The 16,272-nt window shown below is 51.8% G+C and overlaps 3 protein-coding genes across 3 annotated transcripts; 1 reads left to right on the forward strand and 2 right to left on the reverse strand.

Annotated features, from left to right (window-relative positions):
- Positions 1–855: 855 nt before the first annotated feature.
- On the reverse strand, positions 856–2,584 carry PtrM4_085390 (ARG80, Regulator arginine metabolism; the record flags this gene model as incomplete). The annotated part of the gene is made up of 4 exons (XM_066106669.1): positions 856–953; positions 1,007–1,112; positions 1,164–2,475; positions 2,553–2,584. The coding sequence occupies 4 exons, from the start codon at positions 2,582–2,584 to the stop codon at positions 856–858; spliced, it is 1,548 nt and encodes a 515-aa protein (XP_065963607.1).
- Positions 2,585–4,965: 2,381 nt separating this feature from the next.
- Positions 4,966–5,254, reverse strand: PtrM4_085400 (uncharacterized protein; the record flags this gene model as incomplete). Its single annotated transcript, XM_066106670.1, has 2 exons — positions 4,966–5,031; positions 5,090–5,254. 2 exons carry the CDS (start codon positions 5,252–5,254, stop codon positions 4,966–4,968), a joined length of 231 nt encoding a protein of 76 aa, XP_065963608.1.
- Positions 5,255–12,729: 7,475 nt separating this feature from the next.
- Positions 12,730–14,931, forward strand: PtrM4_085410 (Dimer-Tnp-hAT domain containing protein; the record flags this gene model as incomplete). Its single annotated transcript, XM_066106671.1, has 4 exons — positions 12,730–13,041; positions 13,078–13,321; positions 13,523–14,265; positions 14,314–14,931. 4 exons carry the CDS (start codon positions 12,730–12,732, stop codon positions 14,929–14,931), a joined length of 1,917 nt encoding a protein of 638 aa, XP_065963609.1.
- Between the last annotated feature and the right edge of the window lie 1,341 nt (positions 14,932–16,272).

The raw sequence follows: 16,272 nt of genomic DNA on the forward strand, positions 1-16,272 counted from the left end.
GGGTCCAACTCCTGTTTCCGCCCGTCATTTGGGACAGCAATATATCACACTGGGCTGCACATGGTCTGACAAAACGTGGAAGGGTGAACATGTAAATACTGAATAGCTTTTACCTTGATAAGCCTAGTAGCCAGTGGTATCTCTTTACAAACGCCGTCAAAACTGCCTCAAGGCCTTCGTACACTTCTAGTAAAGTGTGTGTCGTGCCAAAAATGCCAGGCAAAACATTGTCATCATCAGACAGTAAGCGCTTGCTAATGCGCGCCAAAGCGCCCAGTCCTATGATCGAGCCACCCTAGAAGATGGTCATGTACAGAGAACGCCAACAGCCATTCCATAGGCCTGAAAGCCCCCATGTATGTGCCAAAATGCAGCCGCTGCTACTAAAAGACAAGCAAAGAAGTAGGCTGTAGTATGCGTAAAACCCTAGCGCACGAAGCCGACGTGTAATTTTCGAGGACCGCGAGCCTGAACTCGGCATGCGTCGACAAGGGCGTGCTTCCTTCCGGTTGGTAACGCGCCCCTCTGTCCTCTTCACAATCGTCGATGTCCGTCAGCCAACTAAAATACGACATCACCGAATCATTACATGGTACAAAGGTCTGGTCTCTAACAAGACAAACTCGTAAATGAAACCCTCCTGTAAATGCAAGCAAATTTCTGCGCCAGCGCTCCTGTGTGCCGAAAATAACTCGATGCCATCCTTGGATCAAGGCAAGTATCGATGTGAATATGTACTGGTGGGTGGGTGGCCGAGGTTTGCGTGATTATCCGCCGAGTCCGATAGACGTCTACACAACGCTTTCGGAAAGCCCGGTAGCTAGTGCTACATCGTCATACGATACCGGAGAGCCGTCACATCGTTGGTGAACCGTGATCAACAGATTTGGGTCGTAAGTTGGAATGCGTCATCGCTTGCTTGCCGCCCATCTTGCGGGTCAACTTTGCATAATCTAGATGGAATGTTAGCCAATAAAGCACATGCATGATATTGCTTTGTACTTACGTAGACCACAAGCATTGCACAGAGTTCGGGCACCATCTGGCCCTCGTCGCCACTCTGGCGTCTCTGCTCGATTGCAACTATGACATCGGCCTGGGGGAGCAGCTCGCTATTGATCTAGTCAGCATTTGTGTACCACTGTAGACTGGAGAAGACTTACGCCTCGTTTTCTTGTCTTGTTGTCGCCGCCGGCGAAGCCACCGAGTCCCTTGGTGTCGTCTCCATAATTGCTGCTGTTGTCATCATAACCGTTGACCGGTCGATAGCGCGGATCTTGTGGGGGTTCCACGATGCTTGCTTGATGATGATTGAAGACAACATCTCGCATGCGCTGGAGAGACATGTGAATCCTCTCGCTTTGCTTTAGCATATCGTCCACTTCTTCTAATCTTGGCATGGATTGTGGTGTTAAGCCGATACGCTGGTTCTCGTGCGCCCGTTGGCGGTAGATTTTTGAGAACTCAGCAATGTTCCCAGATCCATCGGCCATCTCGTTTAATGAGGCCTCTAGATCGAAGCTCTCGAGGTGGCGCTTCACTGATTCACCATAAGGGGCTAGACTTGCACGGCCAATCTTCTTCTCTTCCAGACGAGCCATTTCCGCGTTATCTTGCCATGTTTGCTGAGGATATCGGGGCGGAGCAGAATATGTTGAAGATGCAGGGGGGTAGGCCGAGTTGGGAGCACTTGCAGACTGGGCCGACGGAGGATAGCCAGGAGGATATTGTGAATAAGGGTGGTGCTGGCTCATTGGTCCCGCTGATGGAGGGGCAGCGCTCTCGTAGGTGGCTGCGGATGGCGGATATGATGAATAAGGAGGGCGAGCAGCGCTCGTTGGTGGGGATGGCGCGGTTTTGAGTGGATGGAGAGCCGGTAGCTTCTGGGTGTGCTGGGGAGTCGAATACGGTGGCCTTGGTTCGGAATATGGAGCACGAGGGAAGGACTCTTGCTGTGCCTGGGGTGGTAGAGGTGGGCCTGCTTGCGATGTAGGAGGAAATGGGCTTCTGGAGTGCGAGAATGGATTTGATGGTCCCTGACCGGCGTGCTGAAGGTCAGACGGCGAGTGGCGGGGCCTTTGGGTAGCAGGAGAAGTATTTGCAGATGGTGCGGGATAATGTTGAGGAGCTGAGGTGATGGATGAAGGTGGAGGCACAGTGGTAGAAAACGATAGTGACGGCTGCTCAGAGCCCAGGGCCTCATGTATCGATGGAAGCGACTGGCGCGGTGTCGGTCGCTGCGAGTCTTTTTCATCGCCAGACGTCCGGCGTGATTCGGGAGGAGACAGCAAGCCTCCAAGCGAGCCGGGTACTGCGCTGGCGATTGAAGACTGGTGATTGATGTGCAGATGCAAAGGTCCGCCATAAGGGTGTAACGGGCTGGACATGGAGACAGCCTGGCGTTTCCTCTGGTACTCGACCTCTTCGCGCTTGACTCTGTCGGCATCCATGTGGTTGATTGAAGGTAAGCCGATGCTACGGGCACAATTAGCACGGGCAGGATGGGCGGTCGGGAAGCGACGATGGGCGACGGGCGGAATCAAACAACATACCTTTGCCTGCTTGGGGCTTCTAGAGTTTCCATGGTGGGTCGTATGTCGGGTTGATGTGTGGGTGGTGCGCTCCGGGATGCGAAAGCGAACTGCTGCGGGTGAGCGATGGCGGGGGATCGTGGGTCCCGCGACGTTGATGTGCCTTCCCGCACAACGTTTTCCGGCGCCCAAATTTGGAGTCGTTCCTCGAGGTATCGGTTCAGCCAAGCTCTTTGGTCACAACACACACACGATGGTGCAAAAATCCACGCTCTTGTTGATCACGGGGGGTTTTCGGTTTTTCTGAGCTCGAAGCGGCAAAGTCTTTCGGAACGTCGTTTTTGTTTTTCTCTTCCCAACGAAAGTTCGGGTCAGTCTTGTCGAAGGCGGTGGTGGTTCCCCGGTTAAACGGTGGTTGCTGGTGGTGCTCTTTCTGGACTTGATGCTGTGGCTGACGTAGTGTCGCAGGCACGACTGGGCGGAGGGGTCGGTTCAATCTCAGCACACCTGGTGGCCACTTGTTCCGTCTCTTGCTTGGTTGCTTTTGATGGCCAGAGGCGGGCTTGGTAATAGGAGGATGTGTGTTTGAAGCTGGCAGGTGTGACGTGGGCGGAAAGGCGGAGCAAGGCCAAGGGCGTGATGGACTGCAAATGCAAACTACTCGGAATTCAGTGCCTTGTCTATGCCTGCAGGCATGGTGTGAGAGGAAACGAGTGCTAAGACAAGGCACAGTGGGCTAAAGCAGATGCGATCGGAGATGAACCGCGCCGGCAGCGAGTAGTGGCTCAGTGTGACGAGAGCAGGCAGCTTCACGGGCAAGGGTAAGCAAGGGTAGATGGATACGGCACGTCTGTTTGCCCCAGCAAGGATGCGGGTGGAGCAGGCGGTAGCTGGGTGTTCAAGATGCAACACTCTCGCGCTCCAGCAGACTCCCAAAGCGTCGCCTCCTTGGGCAAGGATGGGCAGCACGCCAAAGCCGGCCCTTGCAACGCTTGCCTGATCGGACTTGCATGCCCCTAAAAGCAGCAGAGCGTATTAGGGAGGGGGACGCGCAAAGATCAGCGCCAGCGAGCCTCGTTCGTGGGCCCCCCGTCGGTTGGTCAGCAACAGAGGGGGGTGCTGGGTGGCAGACTGCACTTGCAAGCTCTTCCAATCTGTTCGATCCGCAACCGTTACGACCAGGGACAAGCATCGCGACCGCCATCCGCGCAAATGGACGCCCCGCGCACACGAGGTGAGATGCGCCCAAACTGCAACGGGAACAGCCCGGCGCTATGGAACGAGTTATCGTTGTGGCATGCAATCGAGATGCAACCGAGCGCCCATCATGCACCAGCCCCCGGCACCTATCCACGCCCATCTGTCACTCGGGGGCTTGGCCGCGACAGCCACAGACCGTCATCCGCAAAACCACCCGCGCCACGTCGGAACACGGTGGAAACACCTGCTGGACTATGTGGGAGCCGGCCTGGAATCCTAGAAAATGCTACATGGACGGAGTTTGCCAGACCCCGAAACTGCGGCGCCGTTGGGCCCCAACTAGTCAGAACCCTCCTCGATGGTGACTCAGGCAATTCGCGCGCCCTCGCCATCGAATCTGCATCCATCAGCCACCCGGGAATCTCCACCGAGCCAGGGGGAGCCGCCCATGTTGAATCGGTGGCAATGCGATTAGTGCAGCGGGGCTGCGGCCGTCAGAAGCGCCTACACACTCAAAGGCAGTGAGTGCCGAGCGCTGCCTGCCATATCAGATCGCTTTCATCGGCCCGGACCTGACCTACACGACGACTCGTGAAGAGAAGAATAAACTTGGTTACTTTTACCACCATCAAGTCGAGACAGACGGACGCAGAGCCAATAGTCTCGCCGCCATTCCTGTCAGACCACCCGTTTGCCACTGACATGCAAAATCAGCTATTATGCGTCATGTCTCTACTACGTCAGAGAAGTGATCCTCGGACACCATCCATCAACGGACCTCACCCGCATCACGTGCACTTACTACACACTGTACACTTGTCAGGCCTCACGTGTATCGAGTCAATATCACGTGGTTTTTCGTCACTATCACGCAGCCGCCGCTCATCTGCATCTGCACACCTCCACGCACGTCCGTCCTTGTGGTCCGCTCATTTGGTCCGCTCGTCTCGTGTAACCGTGGATCGCAACTTCTGCGCCAGCCGTCGTGGTTGCCTTCGCGTCTACTTGCCCACACGTCTGCCCGTGTCCGTGCCTGTGTCTATCATCGACTATTGTCAATGCGCTGGCGCTGGCGCTGTCAAGCCAACAAAAACGGTAACCGAACCAGCCATCTCTATCACGCTACCAACAAGTCTCCGTTGCGATTTAGCTGCATTAGCGGGGCCGTAGGTCATCTAACCCCAAGCTCCTCATCTGTCATCACTCACGTAGAGTCACGACTCTCAGCTCCAATTCATGCTACAACCCTGCACCCCATGCGATCAGGACGCATTTCCATCGCCAGCGCGCTCGTGTCATCCTGCAGAGTCAGTCATACGTTGCCGTCTCTGCTCGACTCGCATCTCGCAAAGTATTACGGAAAGTGTATCCATATGCTGACGACCGTTGACTTGGGGCCGGCCAGAGCGACGCTCGGCCTCATTGTTCCGCCCAGTGATGATCCCTTCGGCATGGCTTGAGATACCGAGTGCAACACTAAAGATGCTTTCACAGCTGATCACTGCAGGCAGCAACCCAGCCATGATATGTCCCACAGCCTGGGGCTCCTGGTACATACTACATACTTACGCACATGTCAAGTACGTACTCTGCTGCTCGTGACTATCACGCAGCCGTACCTGGCCGTGTCATGGACGGGCCGCGCATCAACGCGATCGGTGGCTTGCAACGTCGAACCGGCGCAGAAGGCTCGCTTGCGCCACCATGAGCAATCATGACCAGACCATGTTGCCGGCCGCAACAACTAAATTCGACTCACCGTTTGACGCCTTCGCAGCTCGCGCCCGATTGACCATTGTCCGATACGCTCTCACATTCGCATTTCCACGCACCCGGCATCTGACAAGCACCGGTTTGCGCAGTGTTACATGATGTCAAACCAAAACCCTGCACGCATGGCCGTTGTCGCGCCTAATCCATTTCTCCCAGGAACCGTAGCGTTTCGAAACGCATGTCATTACGAAATCTGACAAGACAGGCAATTGATTCTTGGGCCGCAACACACTGGCCCACAACTTCTCGCTGACATGCAGCACGATCCGACAAGTCCGCAGCACGATCCGACAAATCCGCAGCAAGGTATAGGTGCCTCAATCGCCGCGTGTACGTTTTGACACGGTTATATGCTACTTACGAGGAAAACGTGAGCATGTCCAAACGTTACATCTGCTTGACACAGATGAGTGGTTGCTCGCAGATACATGGGCCAACACCCAAGACCGGACGTGTTCGACGTATGCTAAGGACAAGTCGATACAATCTGACAATTACGGGGAGTGTCCAGAGCTTGGTCAGGATTTGAATTTGGACCCTGTTCTCTCGGCATAGCCTCAACGGCCGGCATACCTACAGTCACCCGCACAACTTGCTGCATTCTGGCTAATTGCACTTGATCTCCAGATGTCGAGACTCTTGGCCAAGTCGTTGAAACAGGAACGGCCATCAAGTAGCTGAAGGTCATGGAACAATTCGTCGCATCCAAGCCTCCAATTAGAAGGTGCGACGCATAGAAGCTTGCCTGCAGCTTAGCGATCCTTCGTCGTCCAGAAGAATGCCCCACAAAGCCCACAAATTCATTATTGATAAGTGAAGCCCCACAATAGCTCCAGCACCGAGTATTCACGAGTTTCATCTATTAGAAGATTGACTTTGGCAGCACATGTCATGCATCCGTCTCCATGTCAGGATGGGGCATCGGAGTCGGTTTCATGAGCTGAAGCCCTCGGCAGATGGTGTGCGTGGGCAGAAATGGCCGGTCTTGCGCAGCCAGGGTACTTCGAAACGGGTTCAAAACATTATTATCGGTGAGCTTTGATGCTCATGCATCCTTCACATGGCATGTCACTCGCCGCGGCGTAGTCATCTCACAAAAAGCACATATCCCGTGAATCCATCCCAGGACCGCAAAAGTCGCCGCTGAAGAACGAATCAACCCCGACGCGCATGCAGAAAATGCAATTAGATATACCTATCCCTGCAATAGCATTCTGTGCTGACTCGAGATCTTCCATTGCTTACCTCGCTTAGAGCGATCTCGATCTCCGTTCGGGCGCACCCTTTTCGTCTCACACATGCACCTTAGCGGATGTCAGCCTAAACAGGTCTAATGTACCGTCCCCGATTCGGTCGCCTGCCTAAGCGACCTGGTCAATCGACCAGTGCGCCGGTTGAGATGCAATAAAGGGTATTGCATCGTACGAGTCTTGACGCAAGCCCTGGAGTTTCTGCGAGTCGTGTTTCTAGAATCAGTTCCTGTTCGAGCTTGGATAGCTGGCCTCTTCTCGGTCATATCATCCAGCTGGCATGTGATTGATCATCGCATCTAGTGGACATGCTGCGAGTCTGAGGCGAAGCGATTTTCACGCGGCACGATGCGGGCAAAAGAACCGTTCGACGTCCCATTCTACACAGGGTCCGTAGGAGGATGTCATCCCCTCTACCTTTTCTGGCCACGTGCATCAGACATGTGTTGATCAGAATATTGAGCCAGCCTTTATAGCCTAGCAGGTGCATGGGTGGTTACAGGATCAGAGCCGCTTATTTCGCATCAGGTGCCCGAGGCAATTGTTGCGAAAGGGATGCCCTTCTACGTAAGCAGACAGTGCTCATGGCAGTTGTCGGCAGATACATTGCGATCCTGCAATCGGACGGAAGGACAATTCTTAGCTGAGAATCTCTCAGGGCGAGTACGTACGTAGGCAAGCGCAAAGGCCCTTCGGTTGCTTTTTACGCTTGAGCCACTTTGCTCCGCTGCTTCCATGTTAACCTGAGAACGTACGACTTGAGGCGCTTGTGGCCCATGCGACGTGTGGGGAAACTAGAAACTTCCGCTATGCCAGCAAGTTGTGAAGGTGACCACCACGCCAGTACTTACAGTATACGAGCTTCTTGCCACTACATTTTATGCAGCATGATATTCGCATTGATGCCGCTGTCAGTTCGACCCTGTACGTATGTAGGATACAACTCCACACCACAGGACTGGCGAGGTTGTGCATCCCGGGAATCTCCAGAGGTGAATCAGCTGACGCTACGAGTGCATATACGAAAGCGATCGATCAACAGCATTCCTTGGCTGCGCATACTCACATAAGTCGTTCGCATTGCGAGCATAATGGTTAAGACTCCAAGGCACGTTAAAATAAAGGTATGCCAGGTTGTGATGATGTATGGTTCTCCTGCATGCAGCAGATATCGGATGTCGTAAGATGCAAGTTACCTCAGATCTATAGATCTATAGATCGCAACAGGGTTGATATAGCAAAGGTAGCCAGTAACCCATGGAAGCCACGGTCCAAATCGCAGATGATCTGTGAGATCTGATACTGCATGCAAGCCAGACCTGCAAAAGATCCATGACGACATCGGTCTGCCCCTCCACATCGGACCCGTGCAATGCATAGAACGTCCAAGCCCAAGGTTCGCGCCTTCGAAACTGTTTGCCAGAACCGCTCAAGGGACTACCGTCATTCGTCAAGCCCGCTGCGGGAAGCTCTTGACTCCACAGGCCACACGAGCTGGTCTGGACGCATATTCTCAAAAACGCGAATGCGAGGTGCAGATCTCTGGGGCCACCCGCGTGAGACGGCGGGAGCTCCCCCCCCCCACATCGGATTCGCTTTCCTCTACAAAAGATCCATAAGCCCTGCACCCATGTGGGAGCCTGGTCGTACATTTGAGTCAGGGTTAGACAGCAACATTCAACCAAATATACCGTTGCCTTTTTCGGATGGATAGCTGACGTTTAAGGACAGCGCTACACTTGTCACGAAACGGCTCGCGGCACGTTACGCTACAAGCAAATTGGTTGGTTTTCACTCAATTACCTGCTGAGCGCAGCACGACGCCAATTTATTAAAGCGGCACGTCATGCACGAGCTGCTGCTGAGATCGACGAGACGATAAAGTTCATTACTACACCTGCCAAGCGTTAATGGAAAACTTCGCAATACGCGCATACCTCGGCACACGATACTGTATGGAGCCGAATCTCGTCGCTTTTTCCACAGGGTCCAGACTCCTCATCTTCACTGTACCGGTAGGTATGTGTTTCCTGATTCCTATGCCAACCCCTCTTAATCAAAGCCACCACCACGTCAATCAGCCAGCGCATCAACCCTTCATCAGCCACACCGCAACAAGGCACCCCAGAACGTGCTTCACGATCCAAGGACCGCGCCATCAATCTCCACTGATCTCCGCGTAGCTGCGCATCATACTTGCTTGTTTTCGTTAATCTCCTATAGAGTGCGCTCTCGTGCGACGCTTGTACCAAACTTTCGAGCGCTATCAGCATATCTCGGGCTGCCCTGCAGGACGGGGGCTTACTAGTGCTTCGTCTGGACACGTGAAAGCTCATCGTGCATTGAGAGATCCTTCGTCACAGGCCTTCTGATGATATGCGGAGCACAAATGTTGATCTTGCACTAGAGGATCCGGATAGATGAGGCTCCGCGATCATCCTTTAACCCTAGACATGGATTGCTCCCAATCATCCCGTTCGTTTGGGCACGCAAACTGCCTCCTTTGACGTCGGTCAACCCAAAGTAGCCGGCTGCGTCATGTTCCTGGCCCGATGTGAGAGATTAGATTTGGCAAAGCATCGAACGATACCGGGGACACGCGCGGCCACCAGCGTTGGCTAGTTGGCGCCTACGGGGCGAGACCCAGGCGAGGCTCGTGAAGAACAGGAAAGCGAAATGGCCAGCCCGATTGCCATGGGTCTTTGTATCAACACCTACATCGCAAGGAACCCTGGATATCTGATAGTCGCTCGTGTCTCTACTTTGACTATAGCACTGACTCAGGGCTGCTGGGCGTGCAATAGTCTACACACAAACTTCCGGAACAAGACTATCATCGGAGAGTCGTAAACACCGTCCGTTGCCTTCGTGTGTGGGCTTAAAGATGGAGCAACTGGACACGAGACGCGTATGCCTTTGTGAGACTAGTTTTCAGCGTGGCTGACTGGCCGCACAACAAACAAAAGTGGCCAAAGGCTACAGTAAAGAGCACGATAGGGAATGGTTGGTTGCGTGAGATATCCTACCGGTCGTATTGTCGGCGGTCTAACATGAAGAGATTTTTAAGAATCGTCTTAGCCAAGTTTCACGTGGAAGGTAGGTCGAAAGAAGATGCCGTGACTCGAGGCACTATGGTTGTCACCAGTTTGACGATAAGAAGACAACAGGAGGGTAATATCGTGATAACGATGCCGGTTAAACTCGTATTCACTGTTGGTTCTAAACAAGAAGAATGTAACAATAGTCAACGTCAATTATTGACTATCGGGATAAACTAAGCGTAACGCTCAAACTCACAATCCTTCCCACGCACACTCTCAGCTGGTATACACGCTACTGCAAACAAACACAAAGCTTAATATTCCCCCATTGCATACGCAATCTCTGCAGTCCCACGCTCTCGGGTTATTTCACGCATGCAGGCAGGATATGCTCGGGCAGATGAAAACGGGGCCTTGACTCGAGATATTGGTCCGTTGTCTCTCCCATTGTTTTTGATTTTATGCTGCCGAGCTTCCTACCGGTAGTGGTCGTCTGCCTCACTTCTCTACCACATACCCGGTAGCACATCATGGGCCACGTATTAGGTAGTATCGAGCCAATATCTTTGGGATACTTGGTACGAGGCGCGCTATGTTTACCGATCTACAACAAGTTTCGGATTTGATTCTGATTCTGGTTCTGGTGCATTCGCTTGGCCTTGTTTAGTTTATACGGGGATGGGATGGACAGACAGGCATATTGACGTCCAGGTTCGGCCAGCCCTACAAATCAATCACGCGGGACGTCCCGTCCAGCAAACCAGGGCCCCCAGCACCAGACCCAGACCCAGACCCAGACCCGACAAGACAGAAACACGCAAACGTATGAGGAAAGTAGAAAAGAAACCGAAAGTGTGGCCGATATCTTGTCTAGATGTCCCGATTGGGATACCAGCTAAGATAGGTATCATGGGTGTGTGATTGTGGGTTTCGAGAATATCGGTGTCACACGACCGTCTTTGCGTGGTATAGTTGGGTGGAGTCGTCGGGGGGAAACGGAAAGGGGAGGGCTGGTTATGCGTGATTGATCACGATGGGAAGGGGCGGTGTGCAGCTGTTTTGCTGGCGGTGTGGGGTTGGACTGGGTTCTGGGGTTTGGGGAGTGAAGAGTTTTGGTTGTAACAAGGGGGAAGGCAGGGTATAAATGGCGAGGGAGATTTTGATAAAGTAGAATGGGGGGTCCAAGGGCACTATGTTATGTGTTTTGATGTGCGGGGTTATGCTATGCGGCACTTCCTCGAGACATTCGTAAATCGCGTGTCGTGCTAGGCCAATAATGAATTGTTAGATATCTGGTCCTCGCTCTTGTAGTTGGTGAGGTTGTATGCTGGACTTAATGGTAACGAGGTGAAGTGCTATGAGCCTGTAGAGTCCTTCTTCGCAGATTTTTGCTGGGGAAACATGGCGACGCAGTTCGGTGAGAGCTCGAGTTCCCCTCTATAGTTACACCCAGGCGTGTTGTTAAGATTCTCCTTCATCTTGATATAATCTACTCTAGGTACTCTAAGCTTTTTGCTTTTGGCACGATCGGAATTTCATAGTCTTCGTTCGTCTCTGATACTAAGGCTGAAATAATGAAACCGGTCCGAACTGCTATTCGTGACTCCCGTGTCAGTATATATGTTCTGGGTAACCATAATCGTCATACTGACATGCAAGTAAAGGATGAACTCTATGTTTCAGTGATTACTAGGCGAAAATGTGCGAAACAATACCTTCTATCTCATCGTGAATATAAGCTTCCGACCGGTTTGCTTGCTAGCGGAGGCATATCGGCAGGTCCATAAGCATAGATCGTCGCGCGTCGTTCTCGTCCAGATACTCTCTCGATGCTTTTCGCAAACACGCCTCATGGCATGTGTGCACACCAATAGTAGCTCTGCTGAAAAACTTCCTGCCCTCTTTAGGCACGTTGTGCATCTGCCGACCGAGAAACATTTAACATGCAGAGATATCTACTTGATTTAGACGGGCCTATATGAGAAGGTCGATGAATCTGGGTTCGTTGATGTCCTGGCGCAGAATCTCGTCGAGTTTGATGATATCAGTACGCATTTCCTATAAGACACCGCTCGTTTCCTACGCTGGGAATATATCGGCTTGTTCTCTATCTCCTTCTTAGAGAGATAACCGTATATCATTGGATTATCTACGTTATGGAAGTGCAAAATTTTACTAAGGAATATCATGTCAACGTCTTTGTAGGGGTTATTAGTATCGACATATCCGTCTGATTAACCCAAATTGATAGTAGTAAGGCTTTATCAATCTAGAAAAGATCTGACTACCCAGCCGTAGAGACTTCGTCGAAAACAATTATATTCACCAATCGTAACGTCGACTCAACGACTTCGCGCATCATATCCTTCCCATTCTTCGCTGTAATTCAAGTCGAAGCTGTCATGTCTAATTAGAGCTTCTCTCAAGTAGCCAGAATGCATTATGCATAGCCATACCTTAGATTTGCCTAGCCGTAATACTAGCCAGTGTATAGATTACTAGTAACATACTTGTCAACGAGCGAGCCGGCTCGCTCAGCTCGCTCGGCTTGGACGTTTTGACCAAGCCGAATGAGCTGAGCGCGCAGTGCGCGCTTGCAAGCCGAGCGAGCTTAGGGATAGGCGCTCGCTCAGTCAGCTTGCTTAGCTTGGTTGGATGGAGCGGTTGGAAACTTGGGGCTGAAGGACTTGGTGGAGGGGCAATCTCACGATGATTTTTAGGTGTAGTGCGTAAGTTCGAAACCTAGTTATAACCTAAAATACACTCTTTTTTGCTATATTTCTAGCAAATAAGCTACTAAATTTCCGGCTAACGGCCTGGCAACAATATTCTCCTTCTGCGACACTTCACTTACTACTTATCACCCACCACACTCACCTATACTCCACCAACGCGTCTCTATTTGCAGCTATTATCTACCTCGCCGTTGCTATAATGCCAGCAAAAAGAACATGCGTTAATGCTCTAGAAATCGCGACAACTTCGAAGCGCCCTAGAGTCGCAGCGCGTCATCGCGGGACTGCCAGCCAACCTGTGCTAGTCGATACTCAGCCATTCTCACCATCTCCACCTCCTCCACCGCTGTCGCCGCGTCAAGCTCTCGTTGCCGCGCCACAAGCACCAAATTTTGAAGCGACCCTCCGAGAGTCGCGCGCCGAAGAGACGATCATCCCACCACCTAAGGGCAGCGAGCATGCCACTGTTGCAGCTTCAGGAGCAGCTAGCGAGGCTGTCGACAAGGGTTTCGTATAGGTAGAGGACAAATACGACGGCTTTAATTAGAGTCGCTACCCAAAGCACTGCAAGCCGCCCACATCACTTTCGAACCGAGCAAGCTGGGTATACAGCCATGGCTATCGCATCGCCTTGCGCAGCAACGTCGCAAAAGTTACGTGGATCTGCCACTATTGCTATAAGCACAAGTTCACTACTGTTGGCCGTGGCATACATAACGTCTCGCAGTCTCCATCAGCGCCAGCACGTCATCTCGGAGAAGACAAGAAAGTTCATGGCTTGAAGCCTCCAAGTAAGCGCACTACCGTCGCTCCTCGGAAAGAAACTCTCCTCGAACGCGCCCTTCAGAAGGGCTGCTCTTAGGCTGTTGCCAACGAGCTTACCAACTTCAATATACAAGAGTTTAGGCTTGCGGCCGTTACCTAGCTCGTCGAAAACAACCTCCCACTCTCACAATTCGAATCATCGTCTTTTCGCAATATGATATAATTAGCTAGCGTAGAGGCAGAACGAGCCTTGTGGGCATCTTATAACAGCGTCTCACGATACGTTATACGCCTGTACAACTACCTGTTACTAAAGGTTATCGCAAGCCTTTCAGAATCAATGAGCAAAGTCTATGTAAGCTTTGACGGATGGACGACAAAAGGTGGCAAGCGCGGTTACTTAGGTATCGTCGCCCACTACGTTGATAGCTCTGGCGAGCTCAGGGACTTGCCTATTGCGCTCCCACAACTGACAGGTGCCTACACCGGCGAGGCTATGGCTGAGGTCGTGATGGCAATATTCAAGCAGTTCGAAATCACTGTGGGCAAGCTCGGTTACTTCGTCCTCGACAACGCACATAACAACAACACCACGATTAACACTCTCGCCTTGCAGATAGGCTTTAGCGCTACTGAGCGTCGCCTTCGCTGCGGTCCTTATACGCTTAATCTCATTGGCCAGATGCTACTCTGGGGTGAGGAGAAAGAGTCCTACGACAACGAGGAGACTGAGCGCGTGAACGAAGCTGAGAATATGGCTACTTGGCGAGGCGATGGACCATTAGGAGTGCTTGTCGCGGTTATTAACTACATCAAAACACCACAACAGTACGCTCTTTTTGAGAAGTATCAGAAGCTCGCTATTAGGGACCAGCCTGTCAACGCGCCAACAGAACAGCACAAAATCAAGGAGCCCGTTAAGCTAGTTGTTACTCGCTATAACTCTTACGTTTCGTGTTTTAAGCGCGCTGTTGAGTTGTAATTAGCGGTTAATAGGTACGCCAACTACCATATTTAGAAGATTGAAACTGAAGACGCGTACGCCCGAAGTCGTAACAACAAGCTGCCTGCAGCGCCGGATTGGATGAGTTCTGATGGGATCAATGCCCATGACTGGCAGGTGATTGCTGAGTATATTGATGTGCTTAGGCCACTAAAACAAGCTACAAAACGGCTTGAAGGCCGCGGCAAAAGCGGTGCTTTTGGAGCAATCGCTGAGGTTATTCTAGTATTTGAATACTTACTTGGAGTCTATGAGGACCGCTTGCAAAGCTATGAAGACGTCATTTATGATGAGCATACAGAGTCACCCGAAGACCACCTTGCTATCAACCTCCGCGCTGCCCTAGTTAAAGCCCGCGAGTACTACAACAAGCTCGACCTCTCGCCAGCTTACTATGCTGCTATAATCCTTCATCCTCGCTACAAAAGCTACCTTGACGCAGCGTGGGCGGATAAGCCTGATTGGCTAGAGAGCAGCAACCGCAAGTTTCAACATTTGTGGGCGGAGTACAAAAGCTTACCGAAGCCGCGCTTACGCTCTAAAGTTAGGCACAATGATATAGAAGACGCTATTAACAGCTTTATTAAGCCGGCAGGGCTTACGGAGAACGAGGAGGATGAATATGAGGCTTAGAAACGCAGCGAACCGATCGCTAGCGAGGGCGTCGACCCTATAAAATACTGGGTAGGACTCCGCGATCGCTACCCCAGCCTTAGCAAATTTGCTATCGACATGCTATCAATCCCAGGCTCAAGCTGTGAGTGTGAGCGCTTATTCAGCGAGCTGGGTGACCTCCTCGAGCCCCGTCGGCGCAGCATTTCTCCGCAACTTCTAGCAGCAATACAGTGCGATCGACGATGGATAAGAGCTAGATTTGGCAGTGGTGAGGTGCCTGTAAAGGAGGCTATCAGCGATGAGGAGATGGACGCGAAATACGGTGTACATAAGTGGGATATTAGCTGAGAAACTCAACACCAAGGTTTCTATATAACTTTCCTAATCGGGACTGAGCCCATCAAGCCGAGCGAGCTGACAGCCCTGTTTCAGCCAATCCGAGCGAGCCGAGCGAGCTGCTGGCCTCCGCTCAATTGGCTGAGCAAGCCAATTGGCTGAGCTCGCTCAGCTTGCTCATTGACATCTGTGACTAGTAAATATGTTTTCCTGTACCGCCGGCGTCTGTGATAAGTATTCGCCTAGCGTTGTAGTTCCTATGATTCACCTCACGTCTTGATGCCTAATTCACCACAAGGGCTATGAAGTAGCTCTGTTTGAGGTTGAGCCTGTTTTTCAGCAGGAGTTCCGCAAACTTGAGCTAGCCCAGTTGCTGTATCTCAGTAGTGTGAATAGAGCGTAACACATCACAGTGAAGATTACCGGTCCGTATGTTACCTGCCAGATAATTTCTGGGGACGACCTGTGGTTGCTCGAACTCGTCTCTGCCCAGCGCCCTTCGAACGAACTCCTTCTGTTCGCATCCCTCCTTGTTGCGCTTGGCAGCTTGGATTTATCTGCTGGAGAGTCTGGAACCAAGTAGAGTAGCAAGCAGACGGCCTGGAGGTTGAGCAAACTTCTTCAACTGCAAAGGATTGGGAGGGGTAACAACACCAGCCGACGAGAACAGATGGAATGCTGATTTGGACCCATTCAACATCGTCTAGGTAGCCCTCTGACTGCTTGATAAGCTTCCTGATCTCCTCTCCCTGCCGTTGGTAATCGATCGGAGCTCCCACTAATTCTCTGTATTGTTGTCGTGTTCCAGAGAGATGTTATAATTGGGGCTTTTGCCAGCTTTTGTATCCTTGTTCTTGCCGGCCTTAACCTGACGACCTATATTACGCATCATCTTAATTTTTTTAACAACAAGACAAACCTGTTGTACTTGCGGGGTATCCAACTAATCGAACTCCGAGGAAGCATTCGTCAACCCTTGACGATGCTCTCGTATATCAAAGGCAACCGAGTGTACTTGTTCAG

The sequence above is a fragment of the Pyrenophora tritici-repentis genome, chromosome 3 (genome assembly GCF_003171515.1).
Source record: "Pyrenophora tritici-repentis strain M4 chromosome 3, whole genome shotgun sequence".
Classification (NCBI taxonomy): domain Eukaryota; kingdom Fungi; phylum Ascomycota; class Dothideomycetes; order Pleosporales; family Pleosporaceae; genus Pyrenophora; species Pyrenophora tritici-repentis.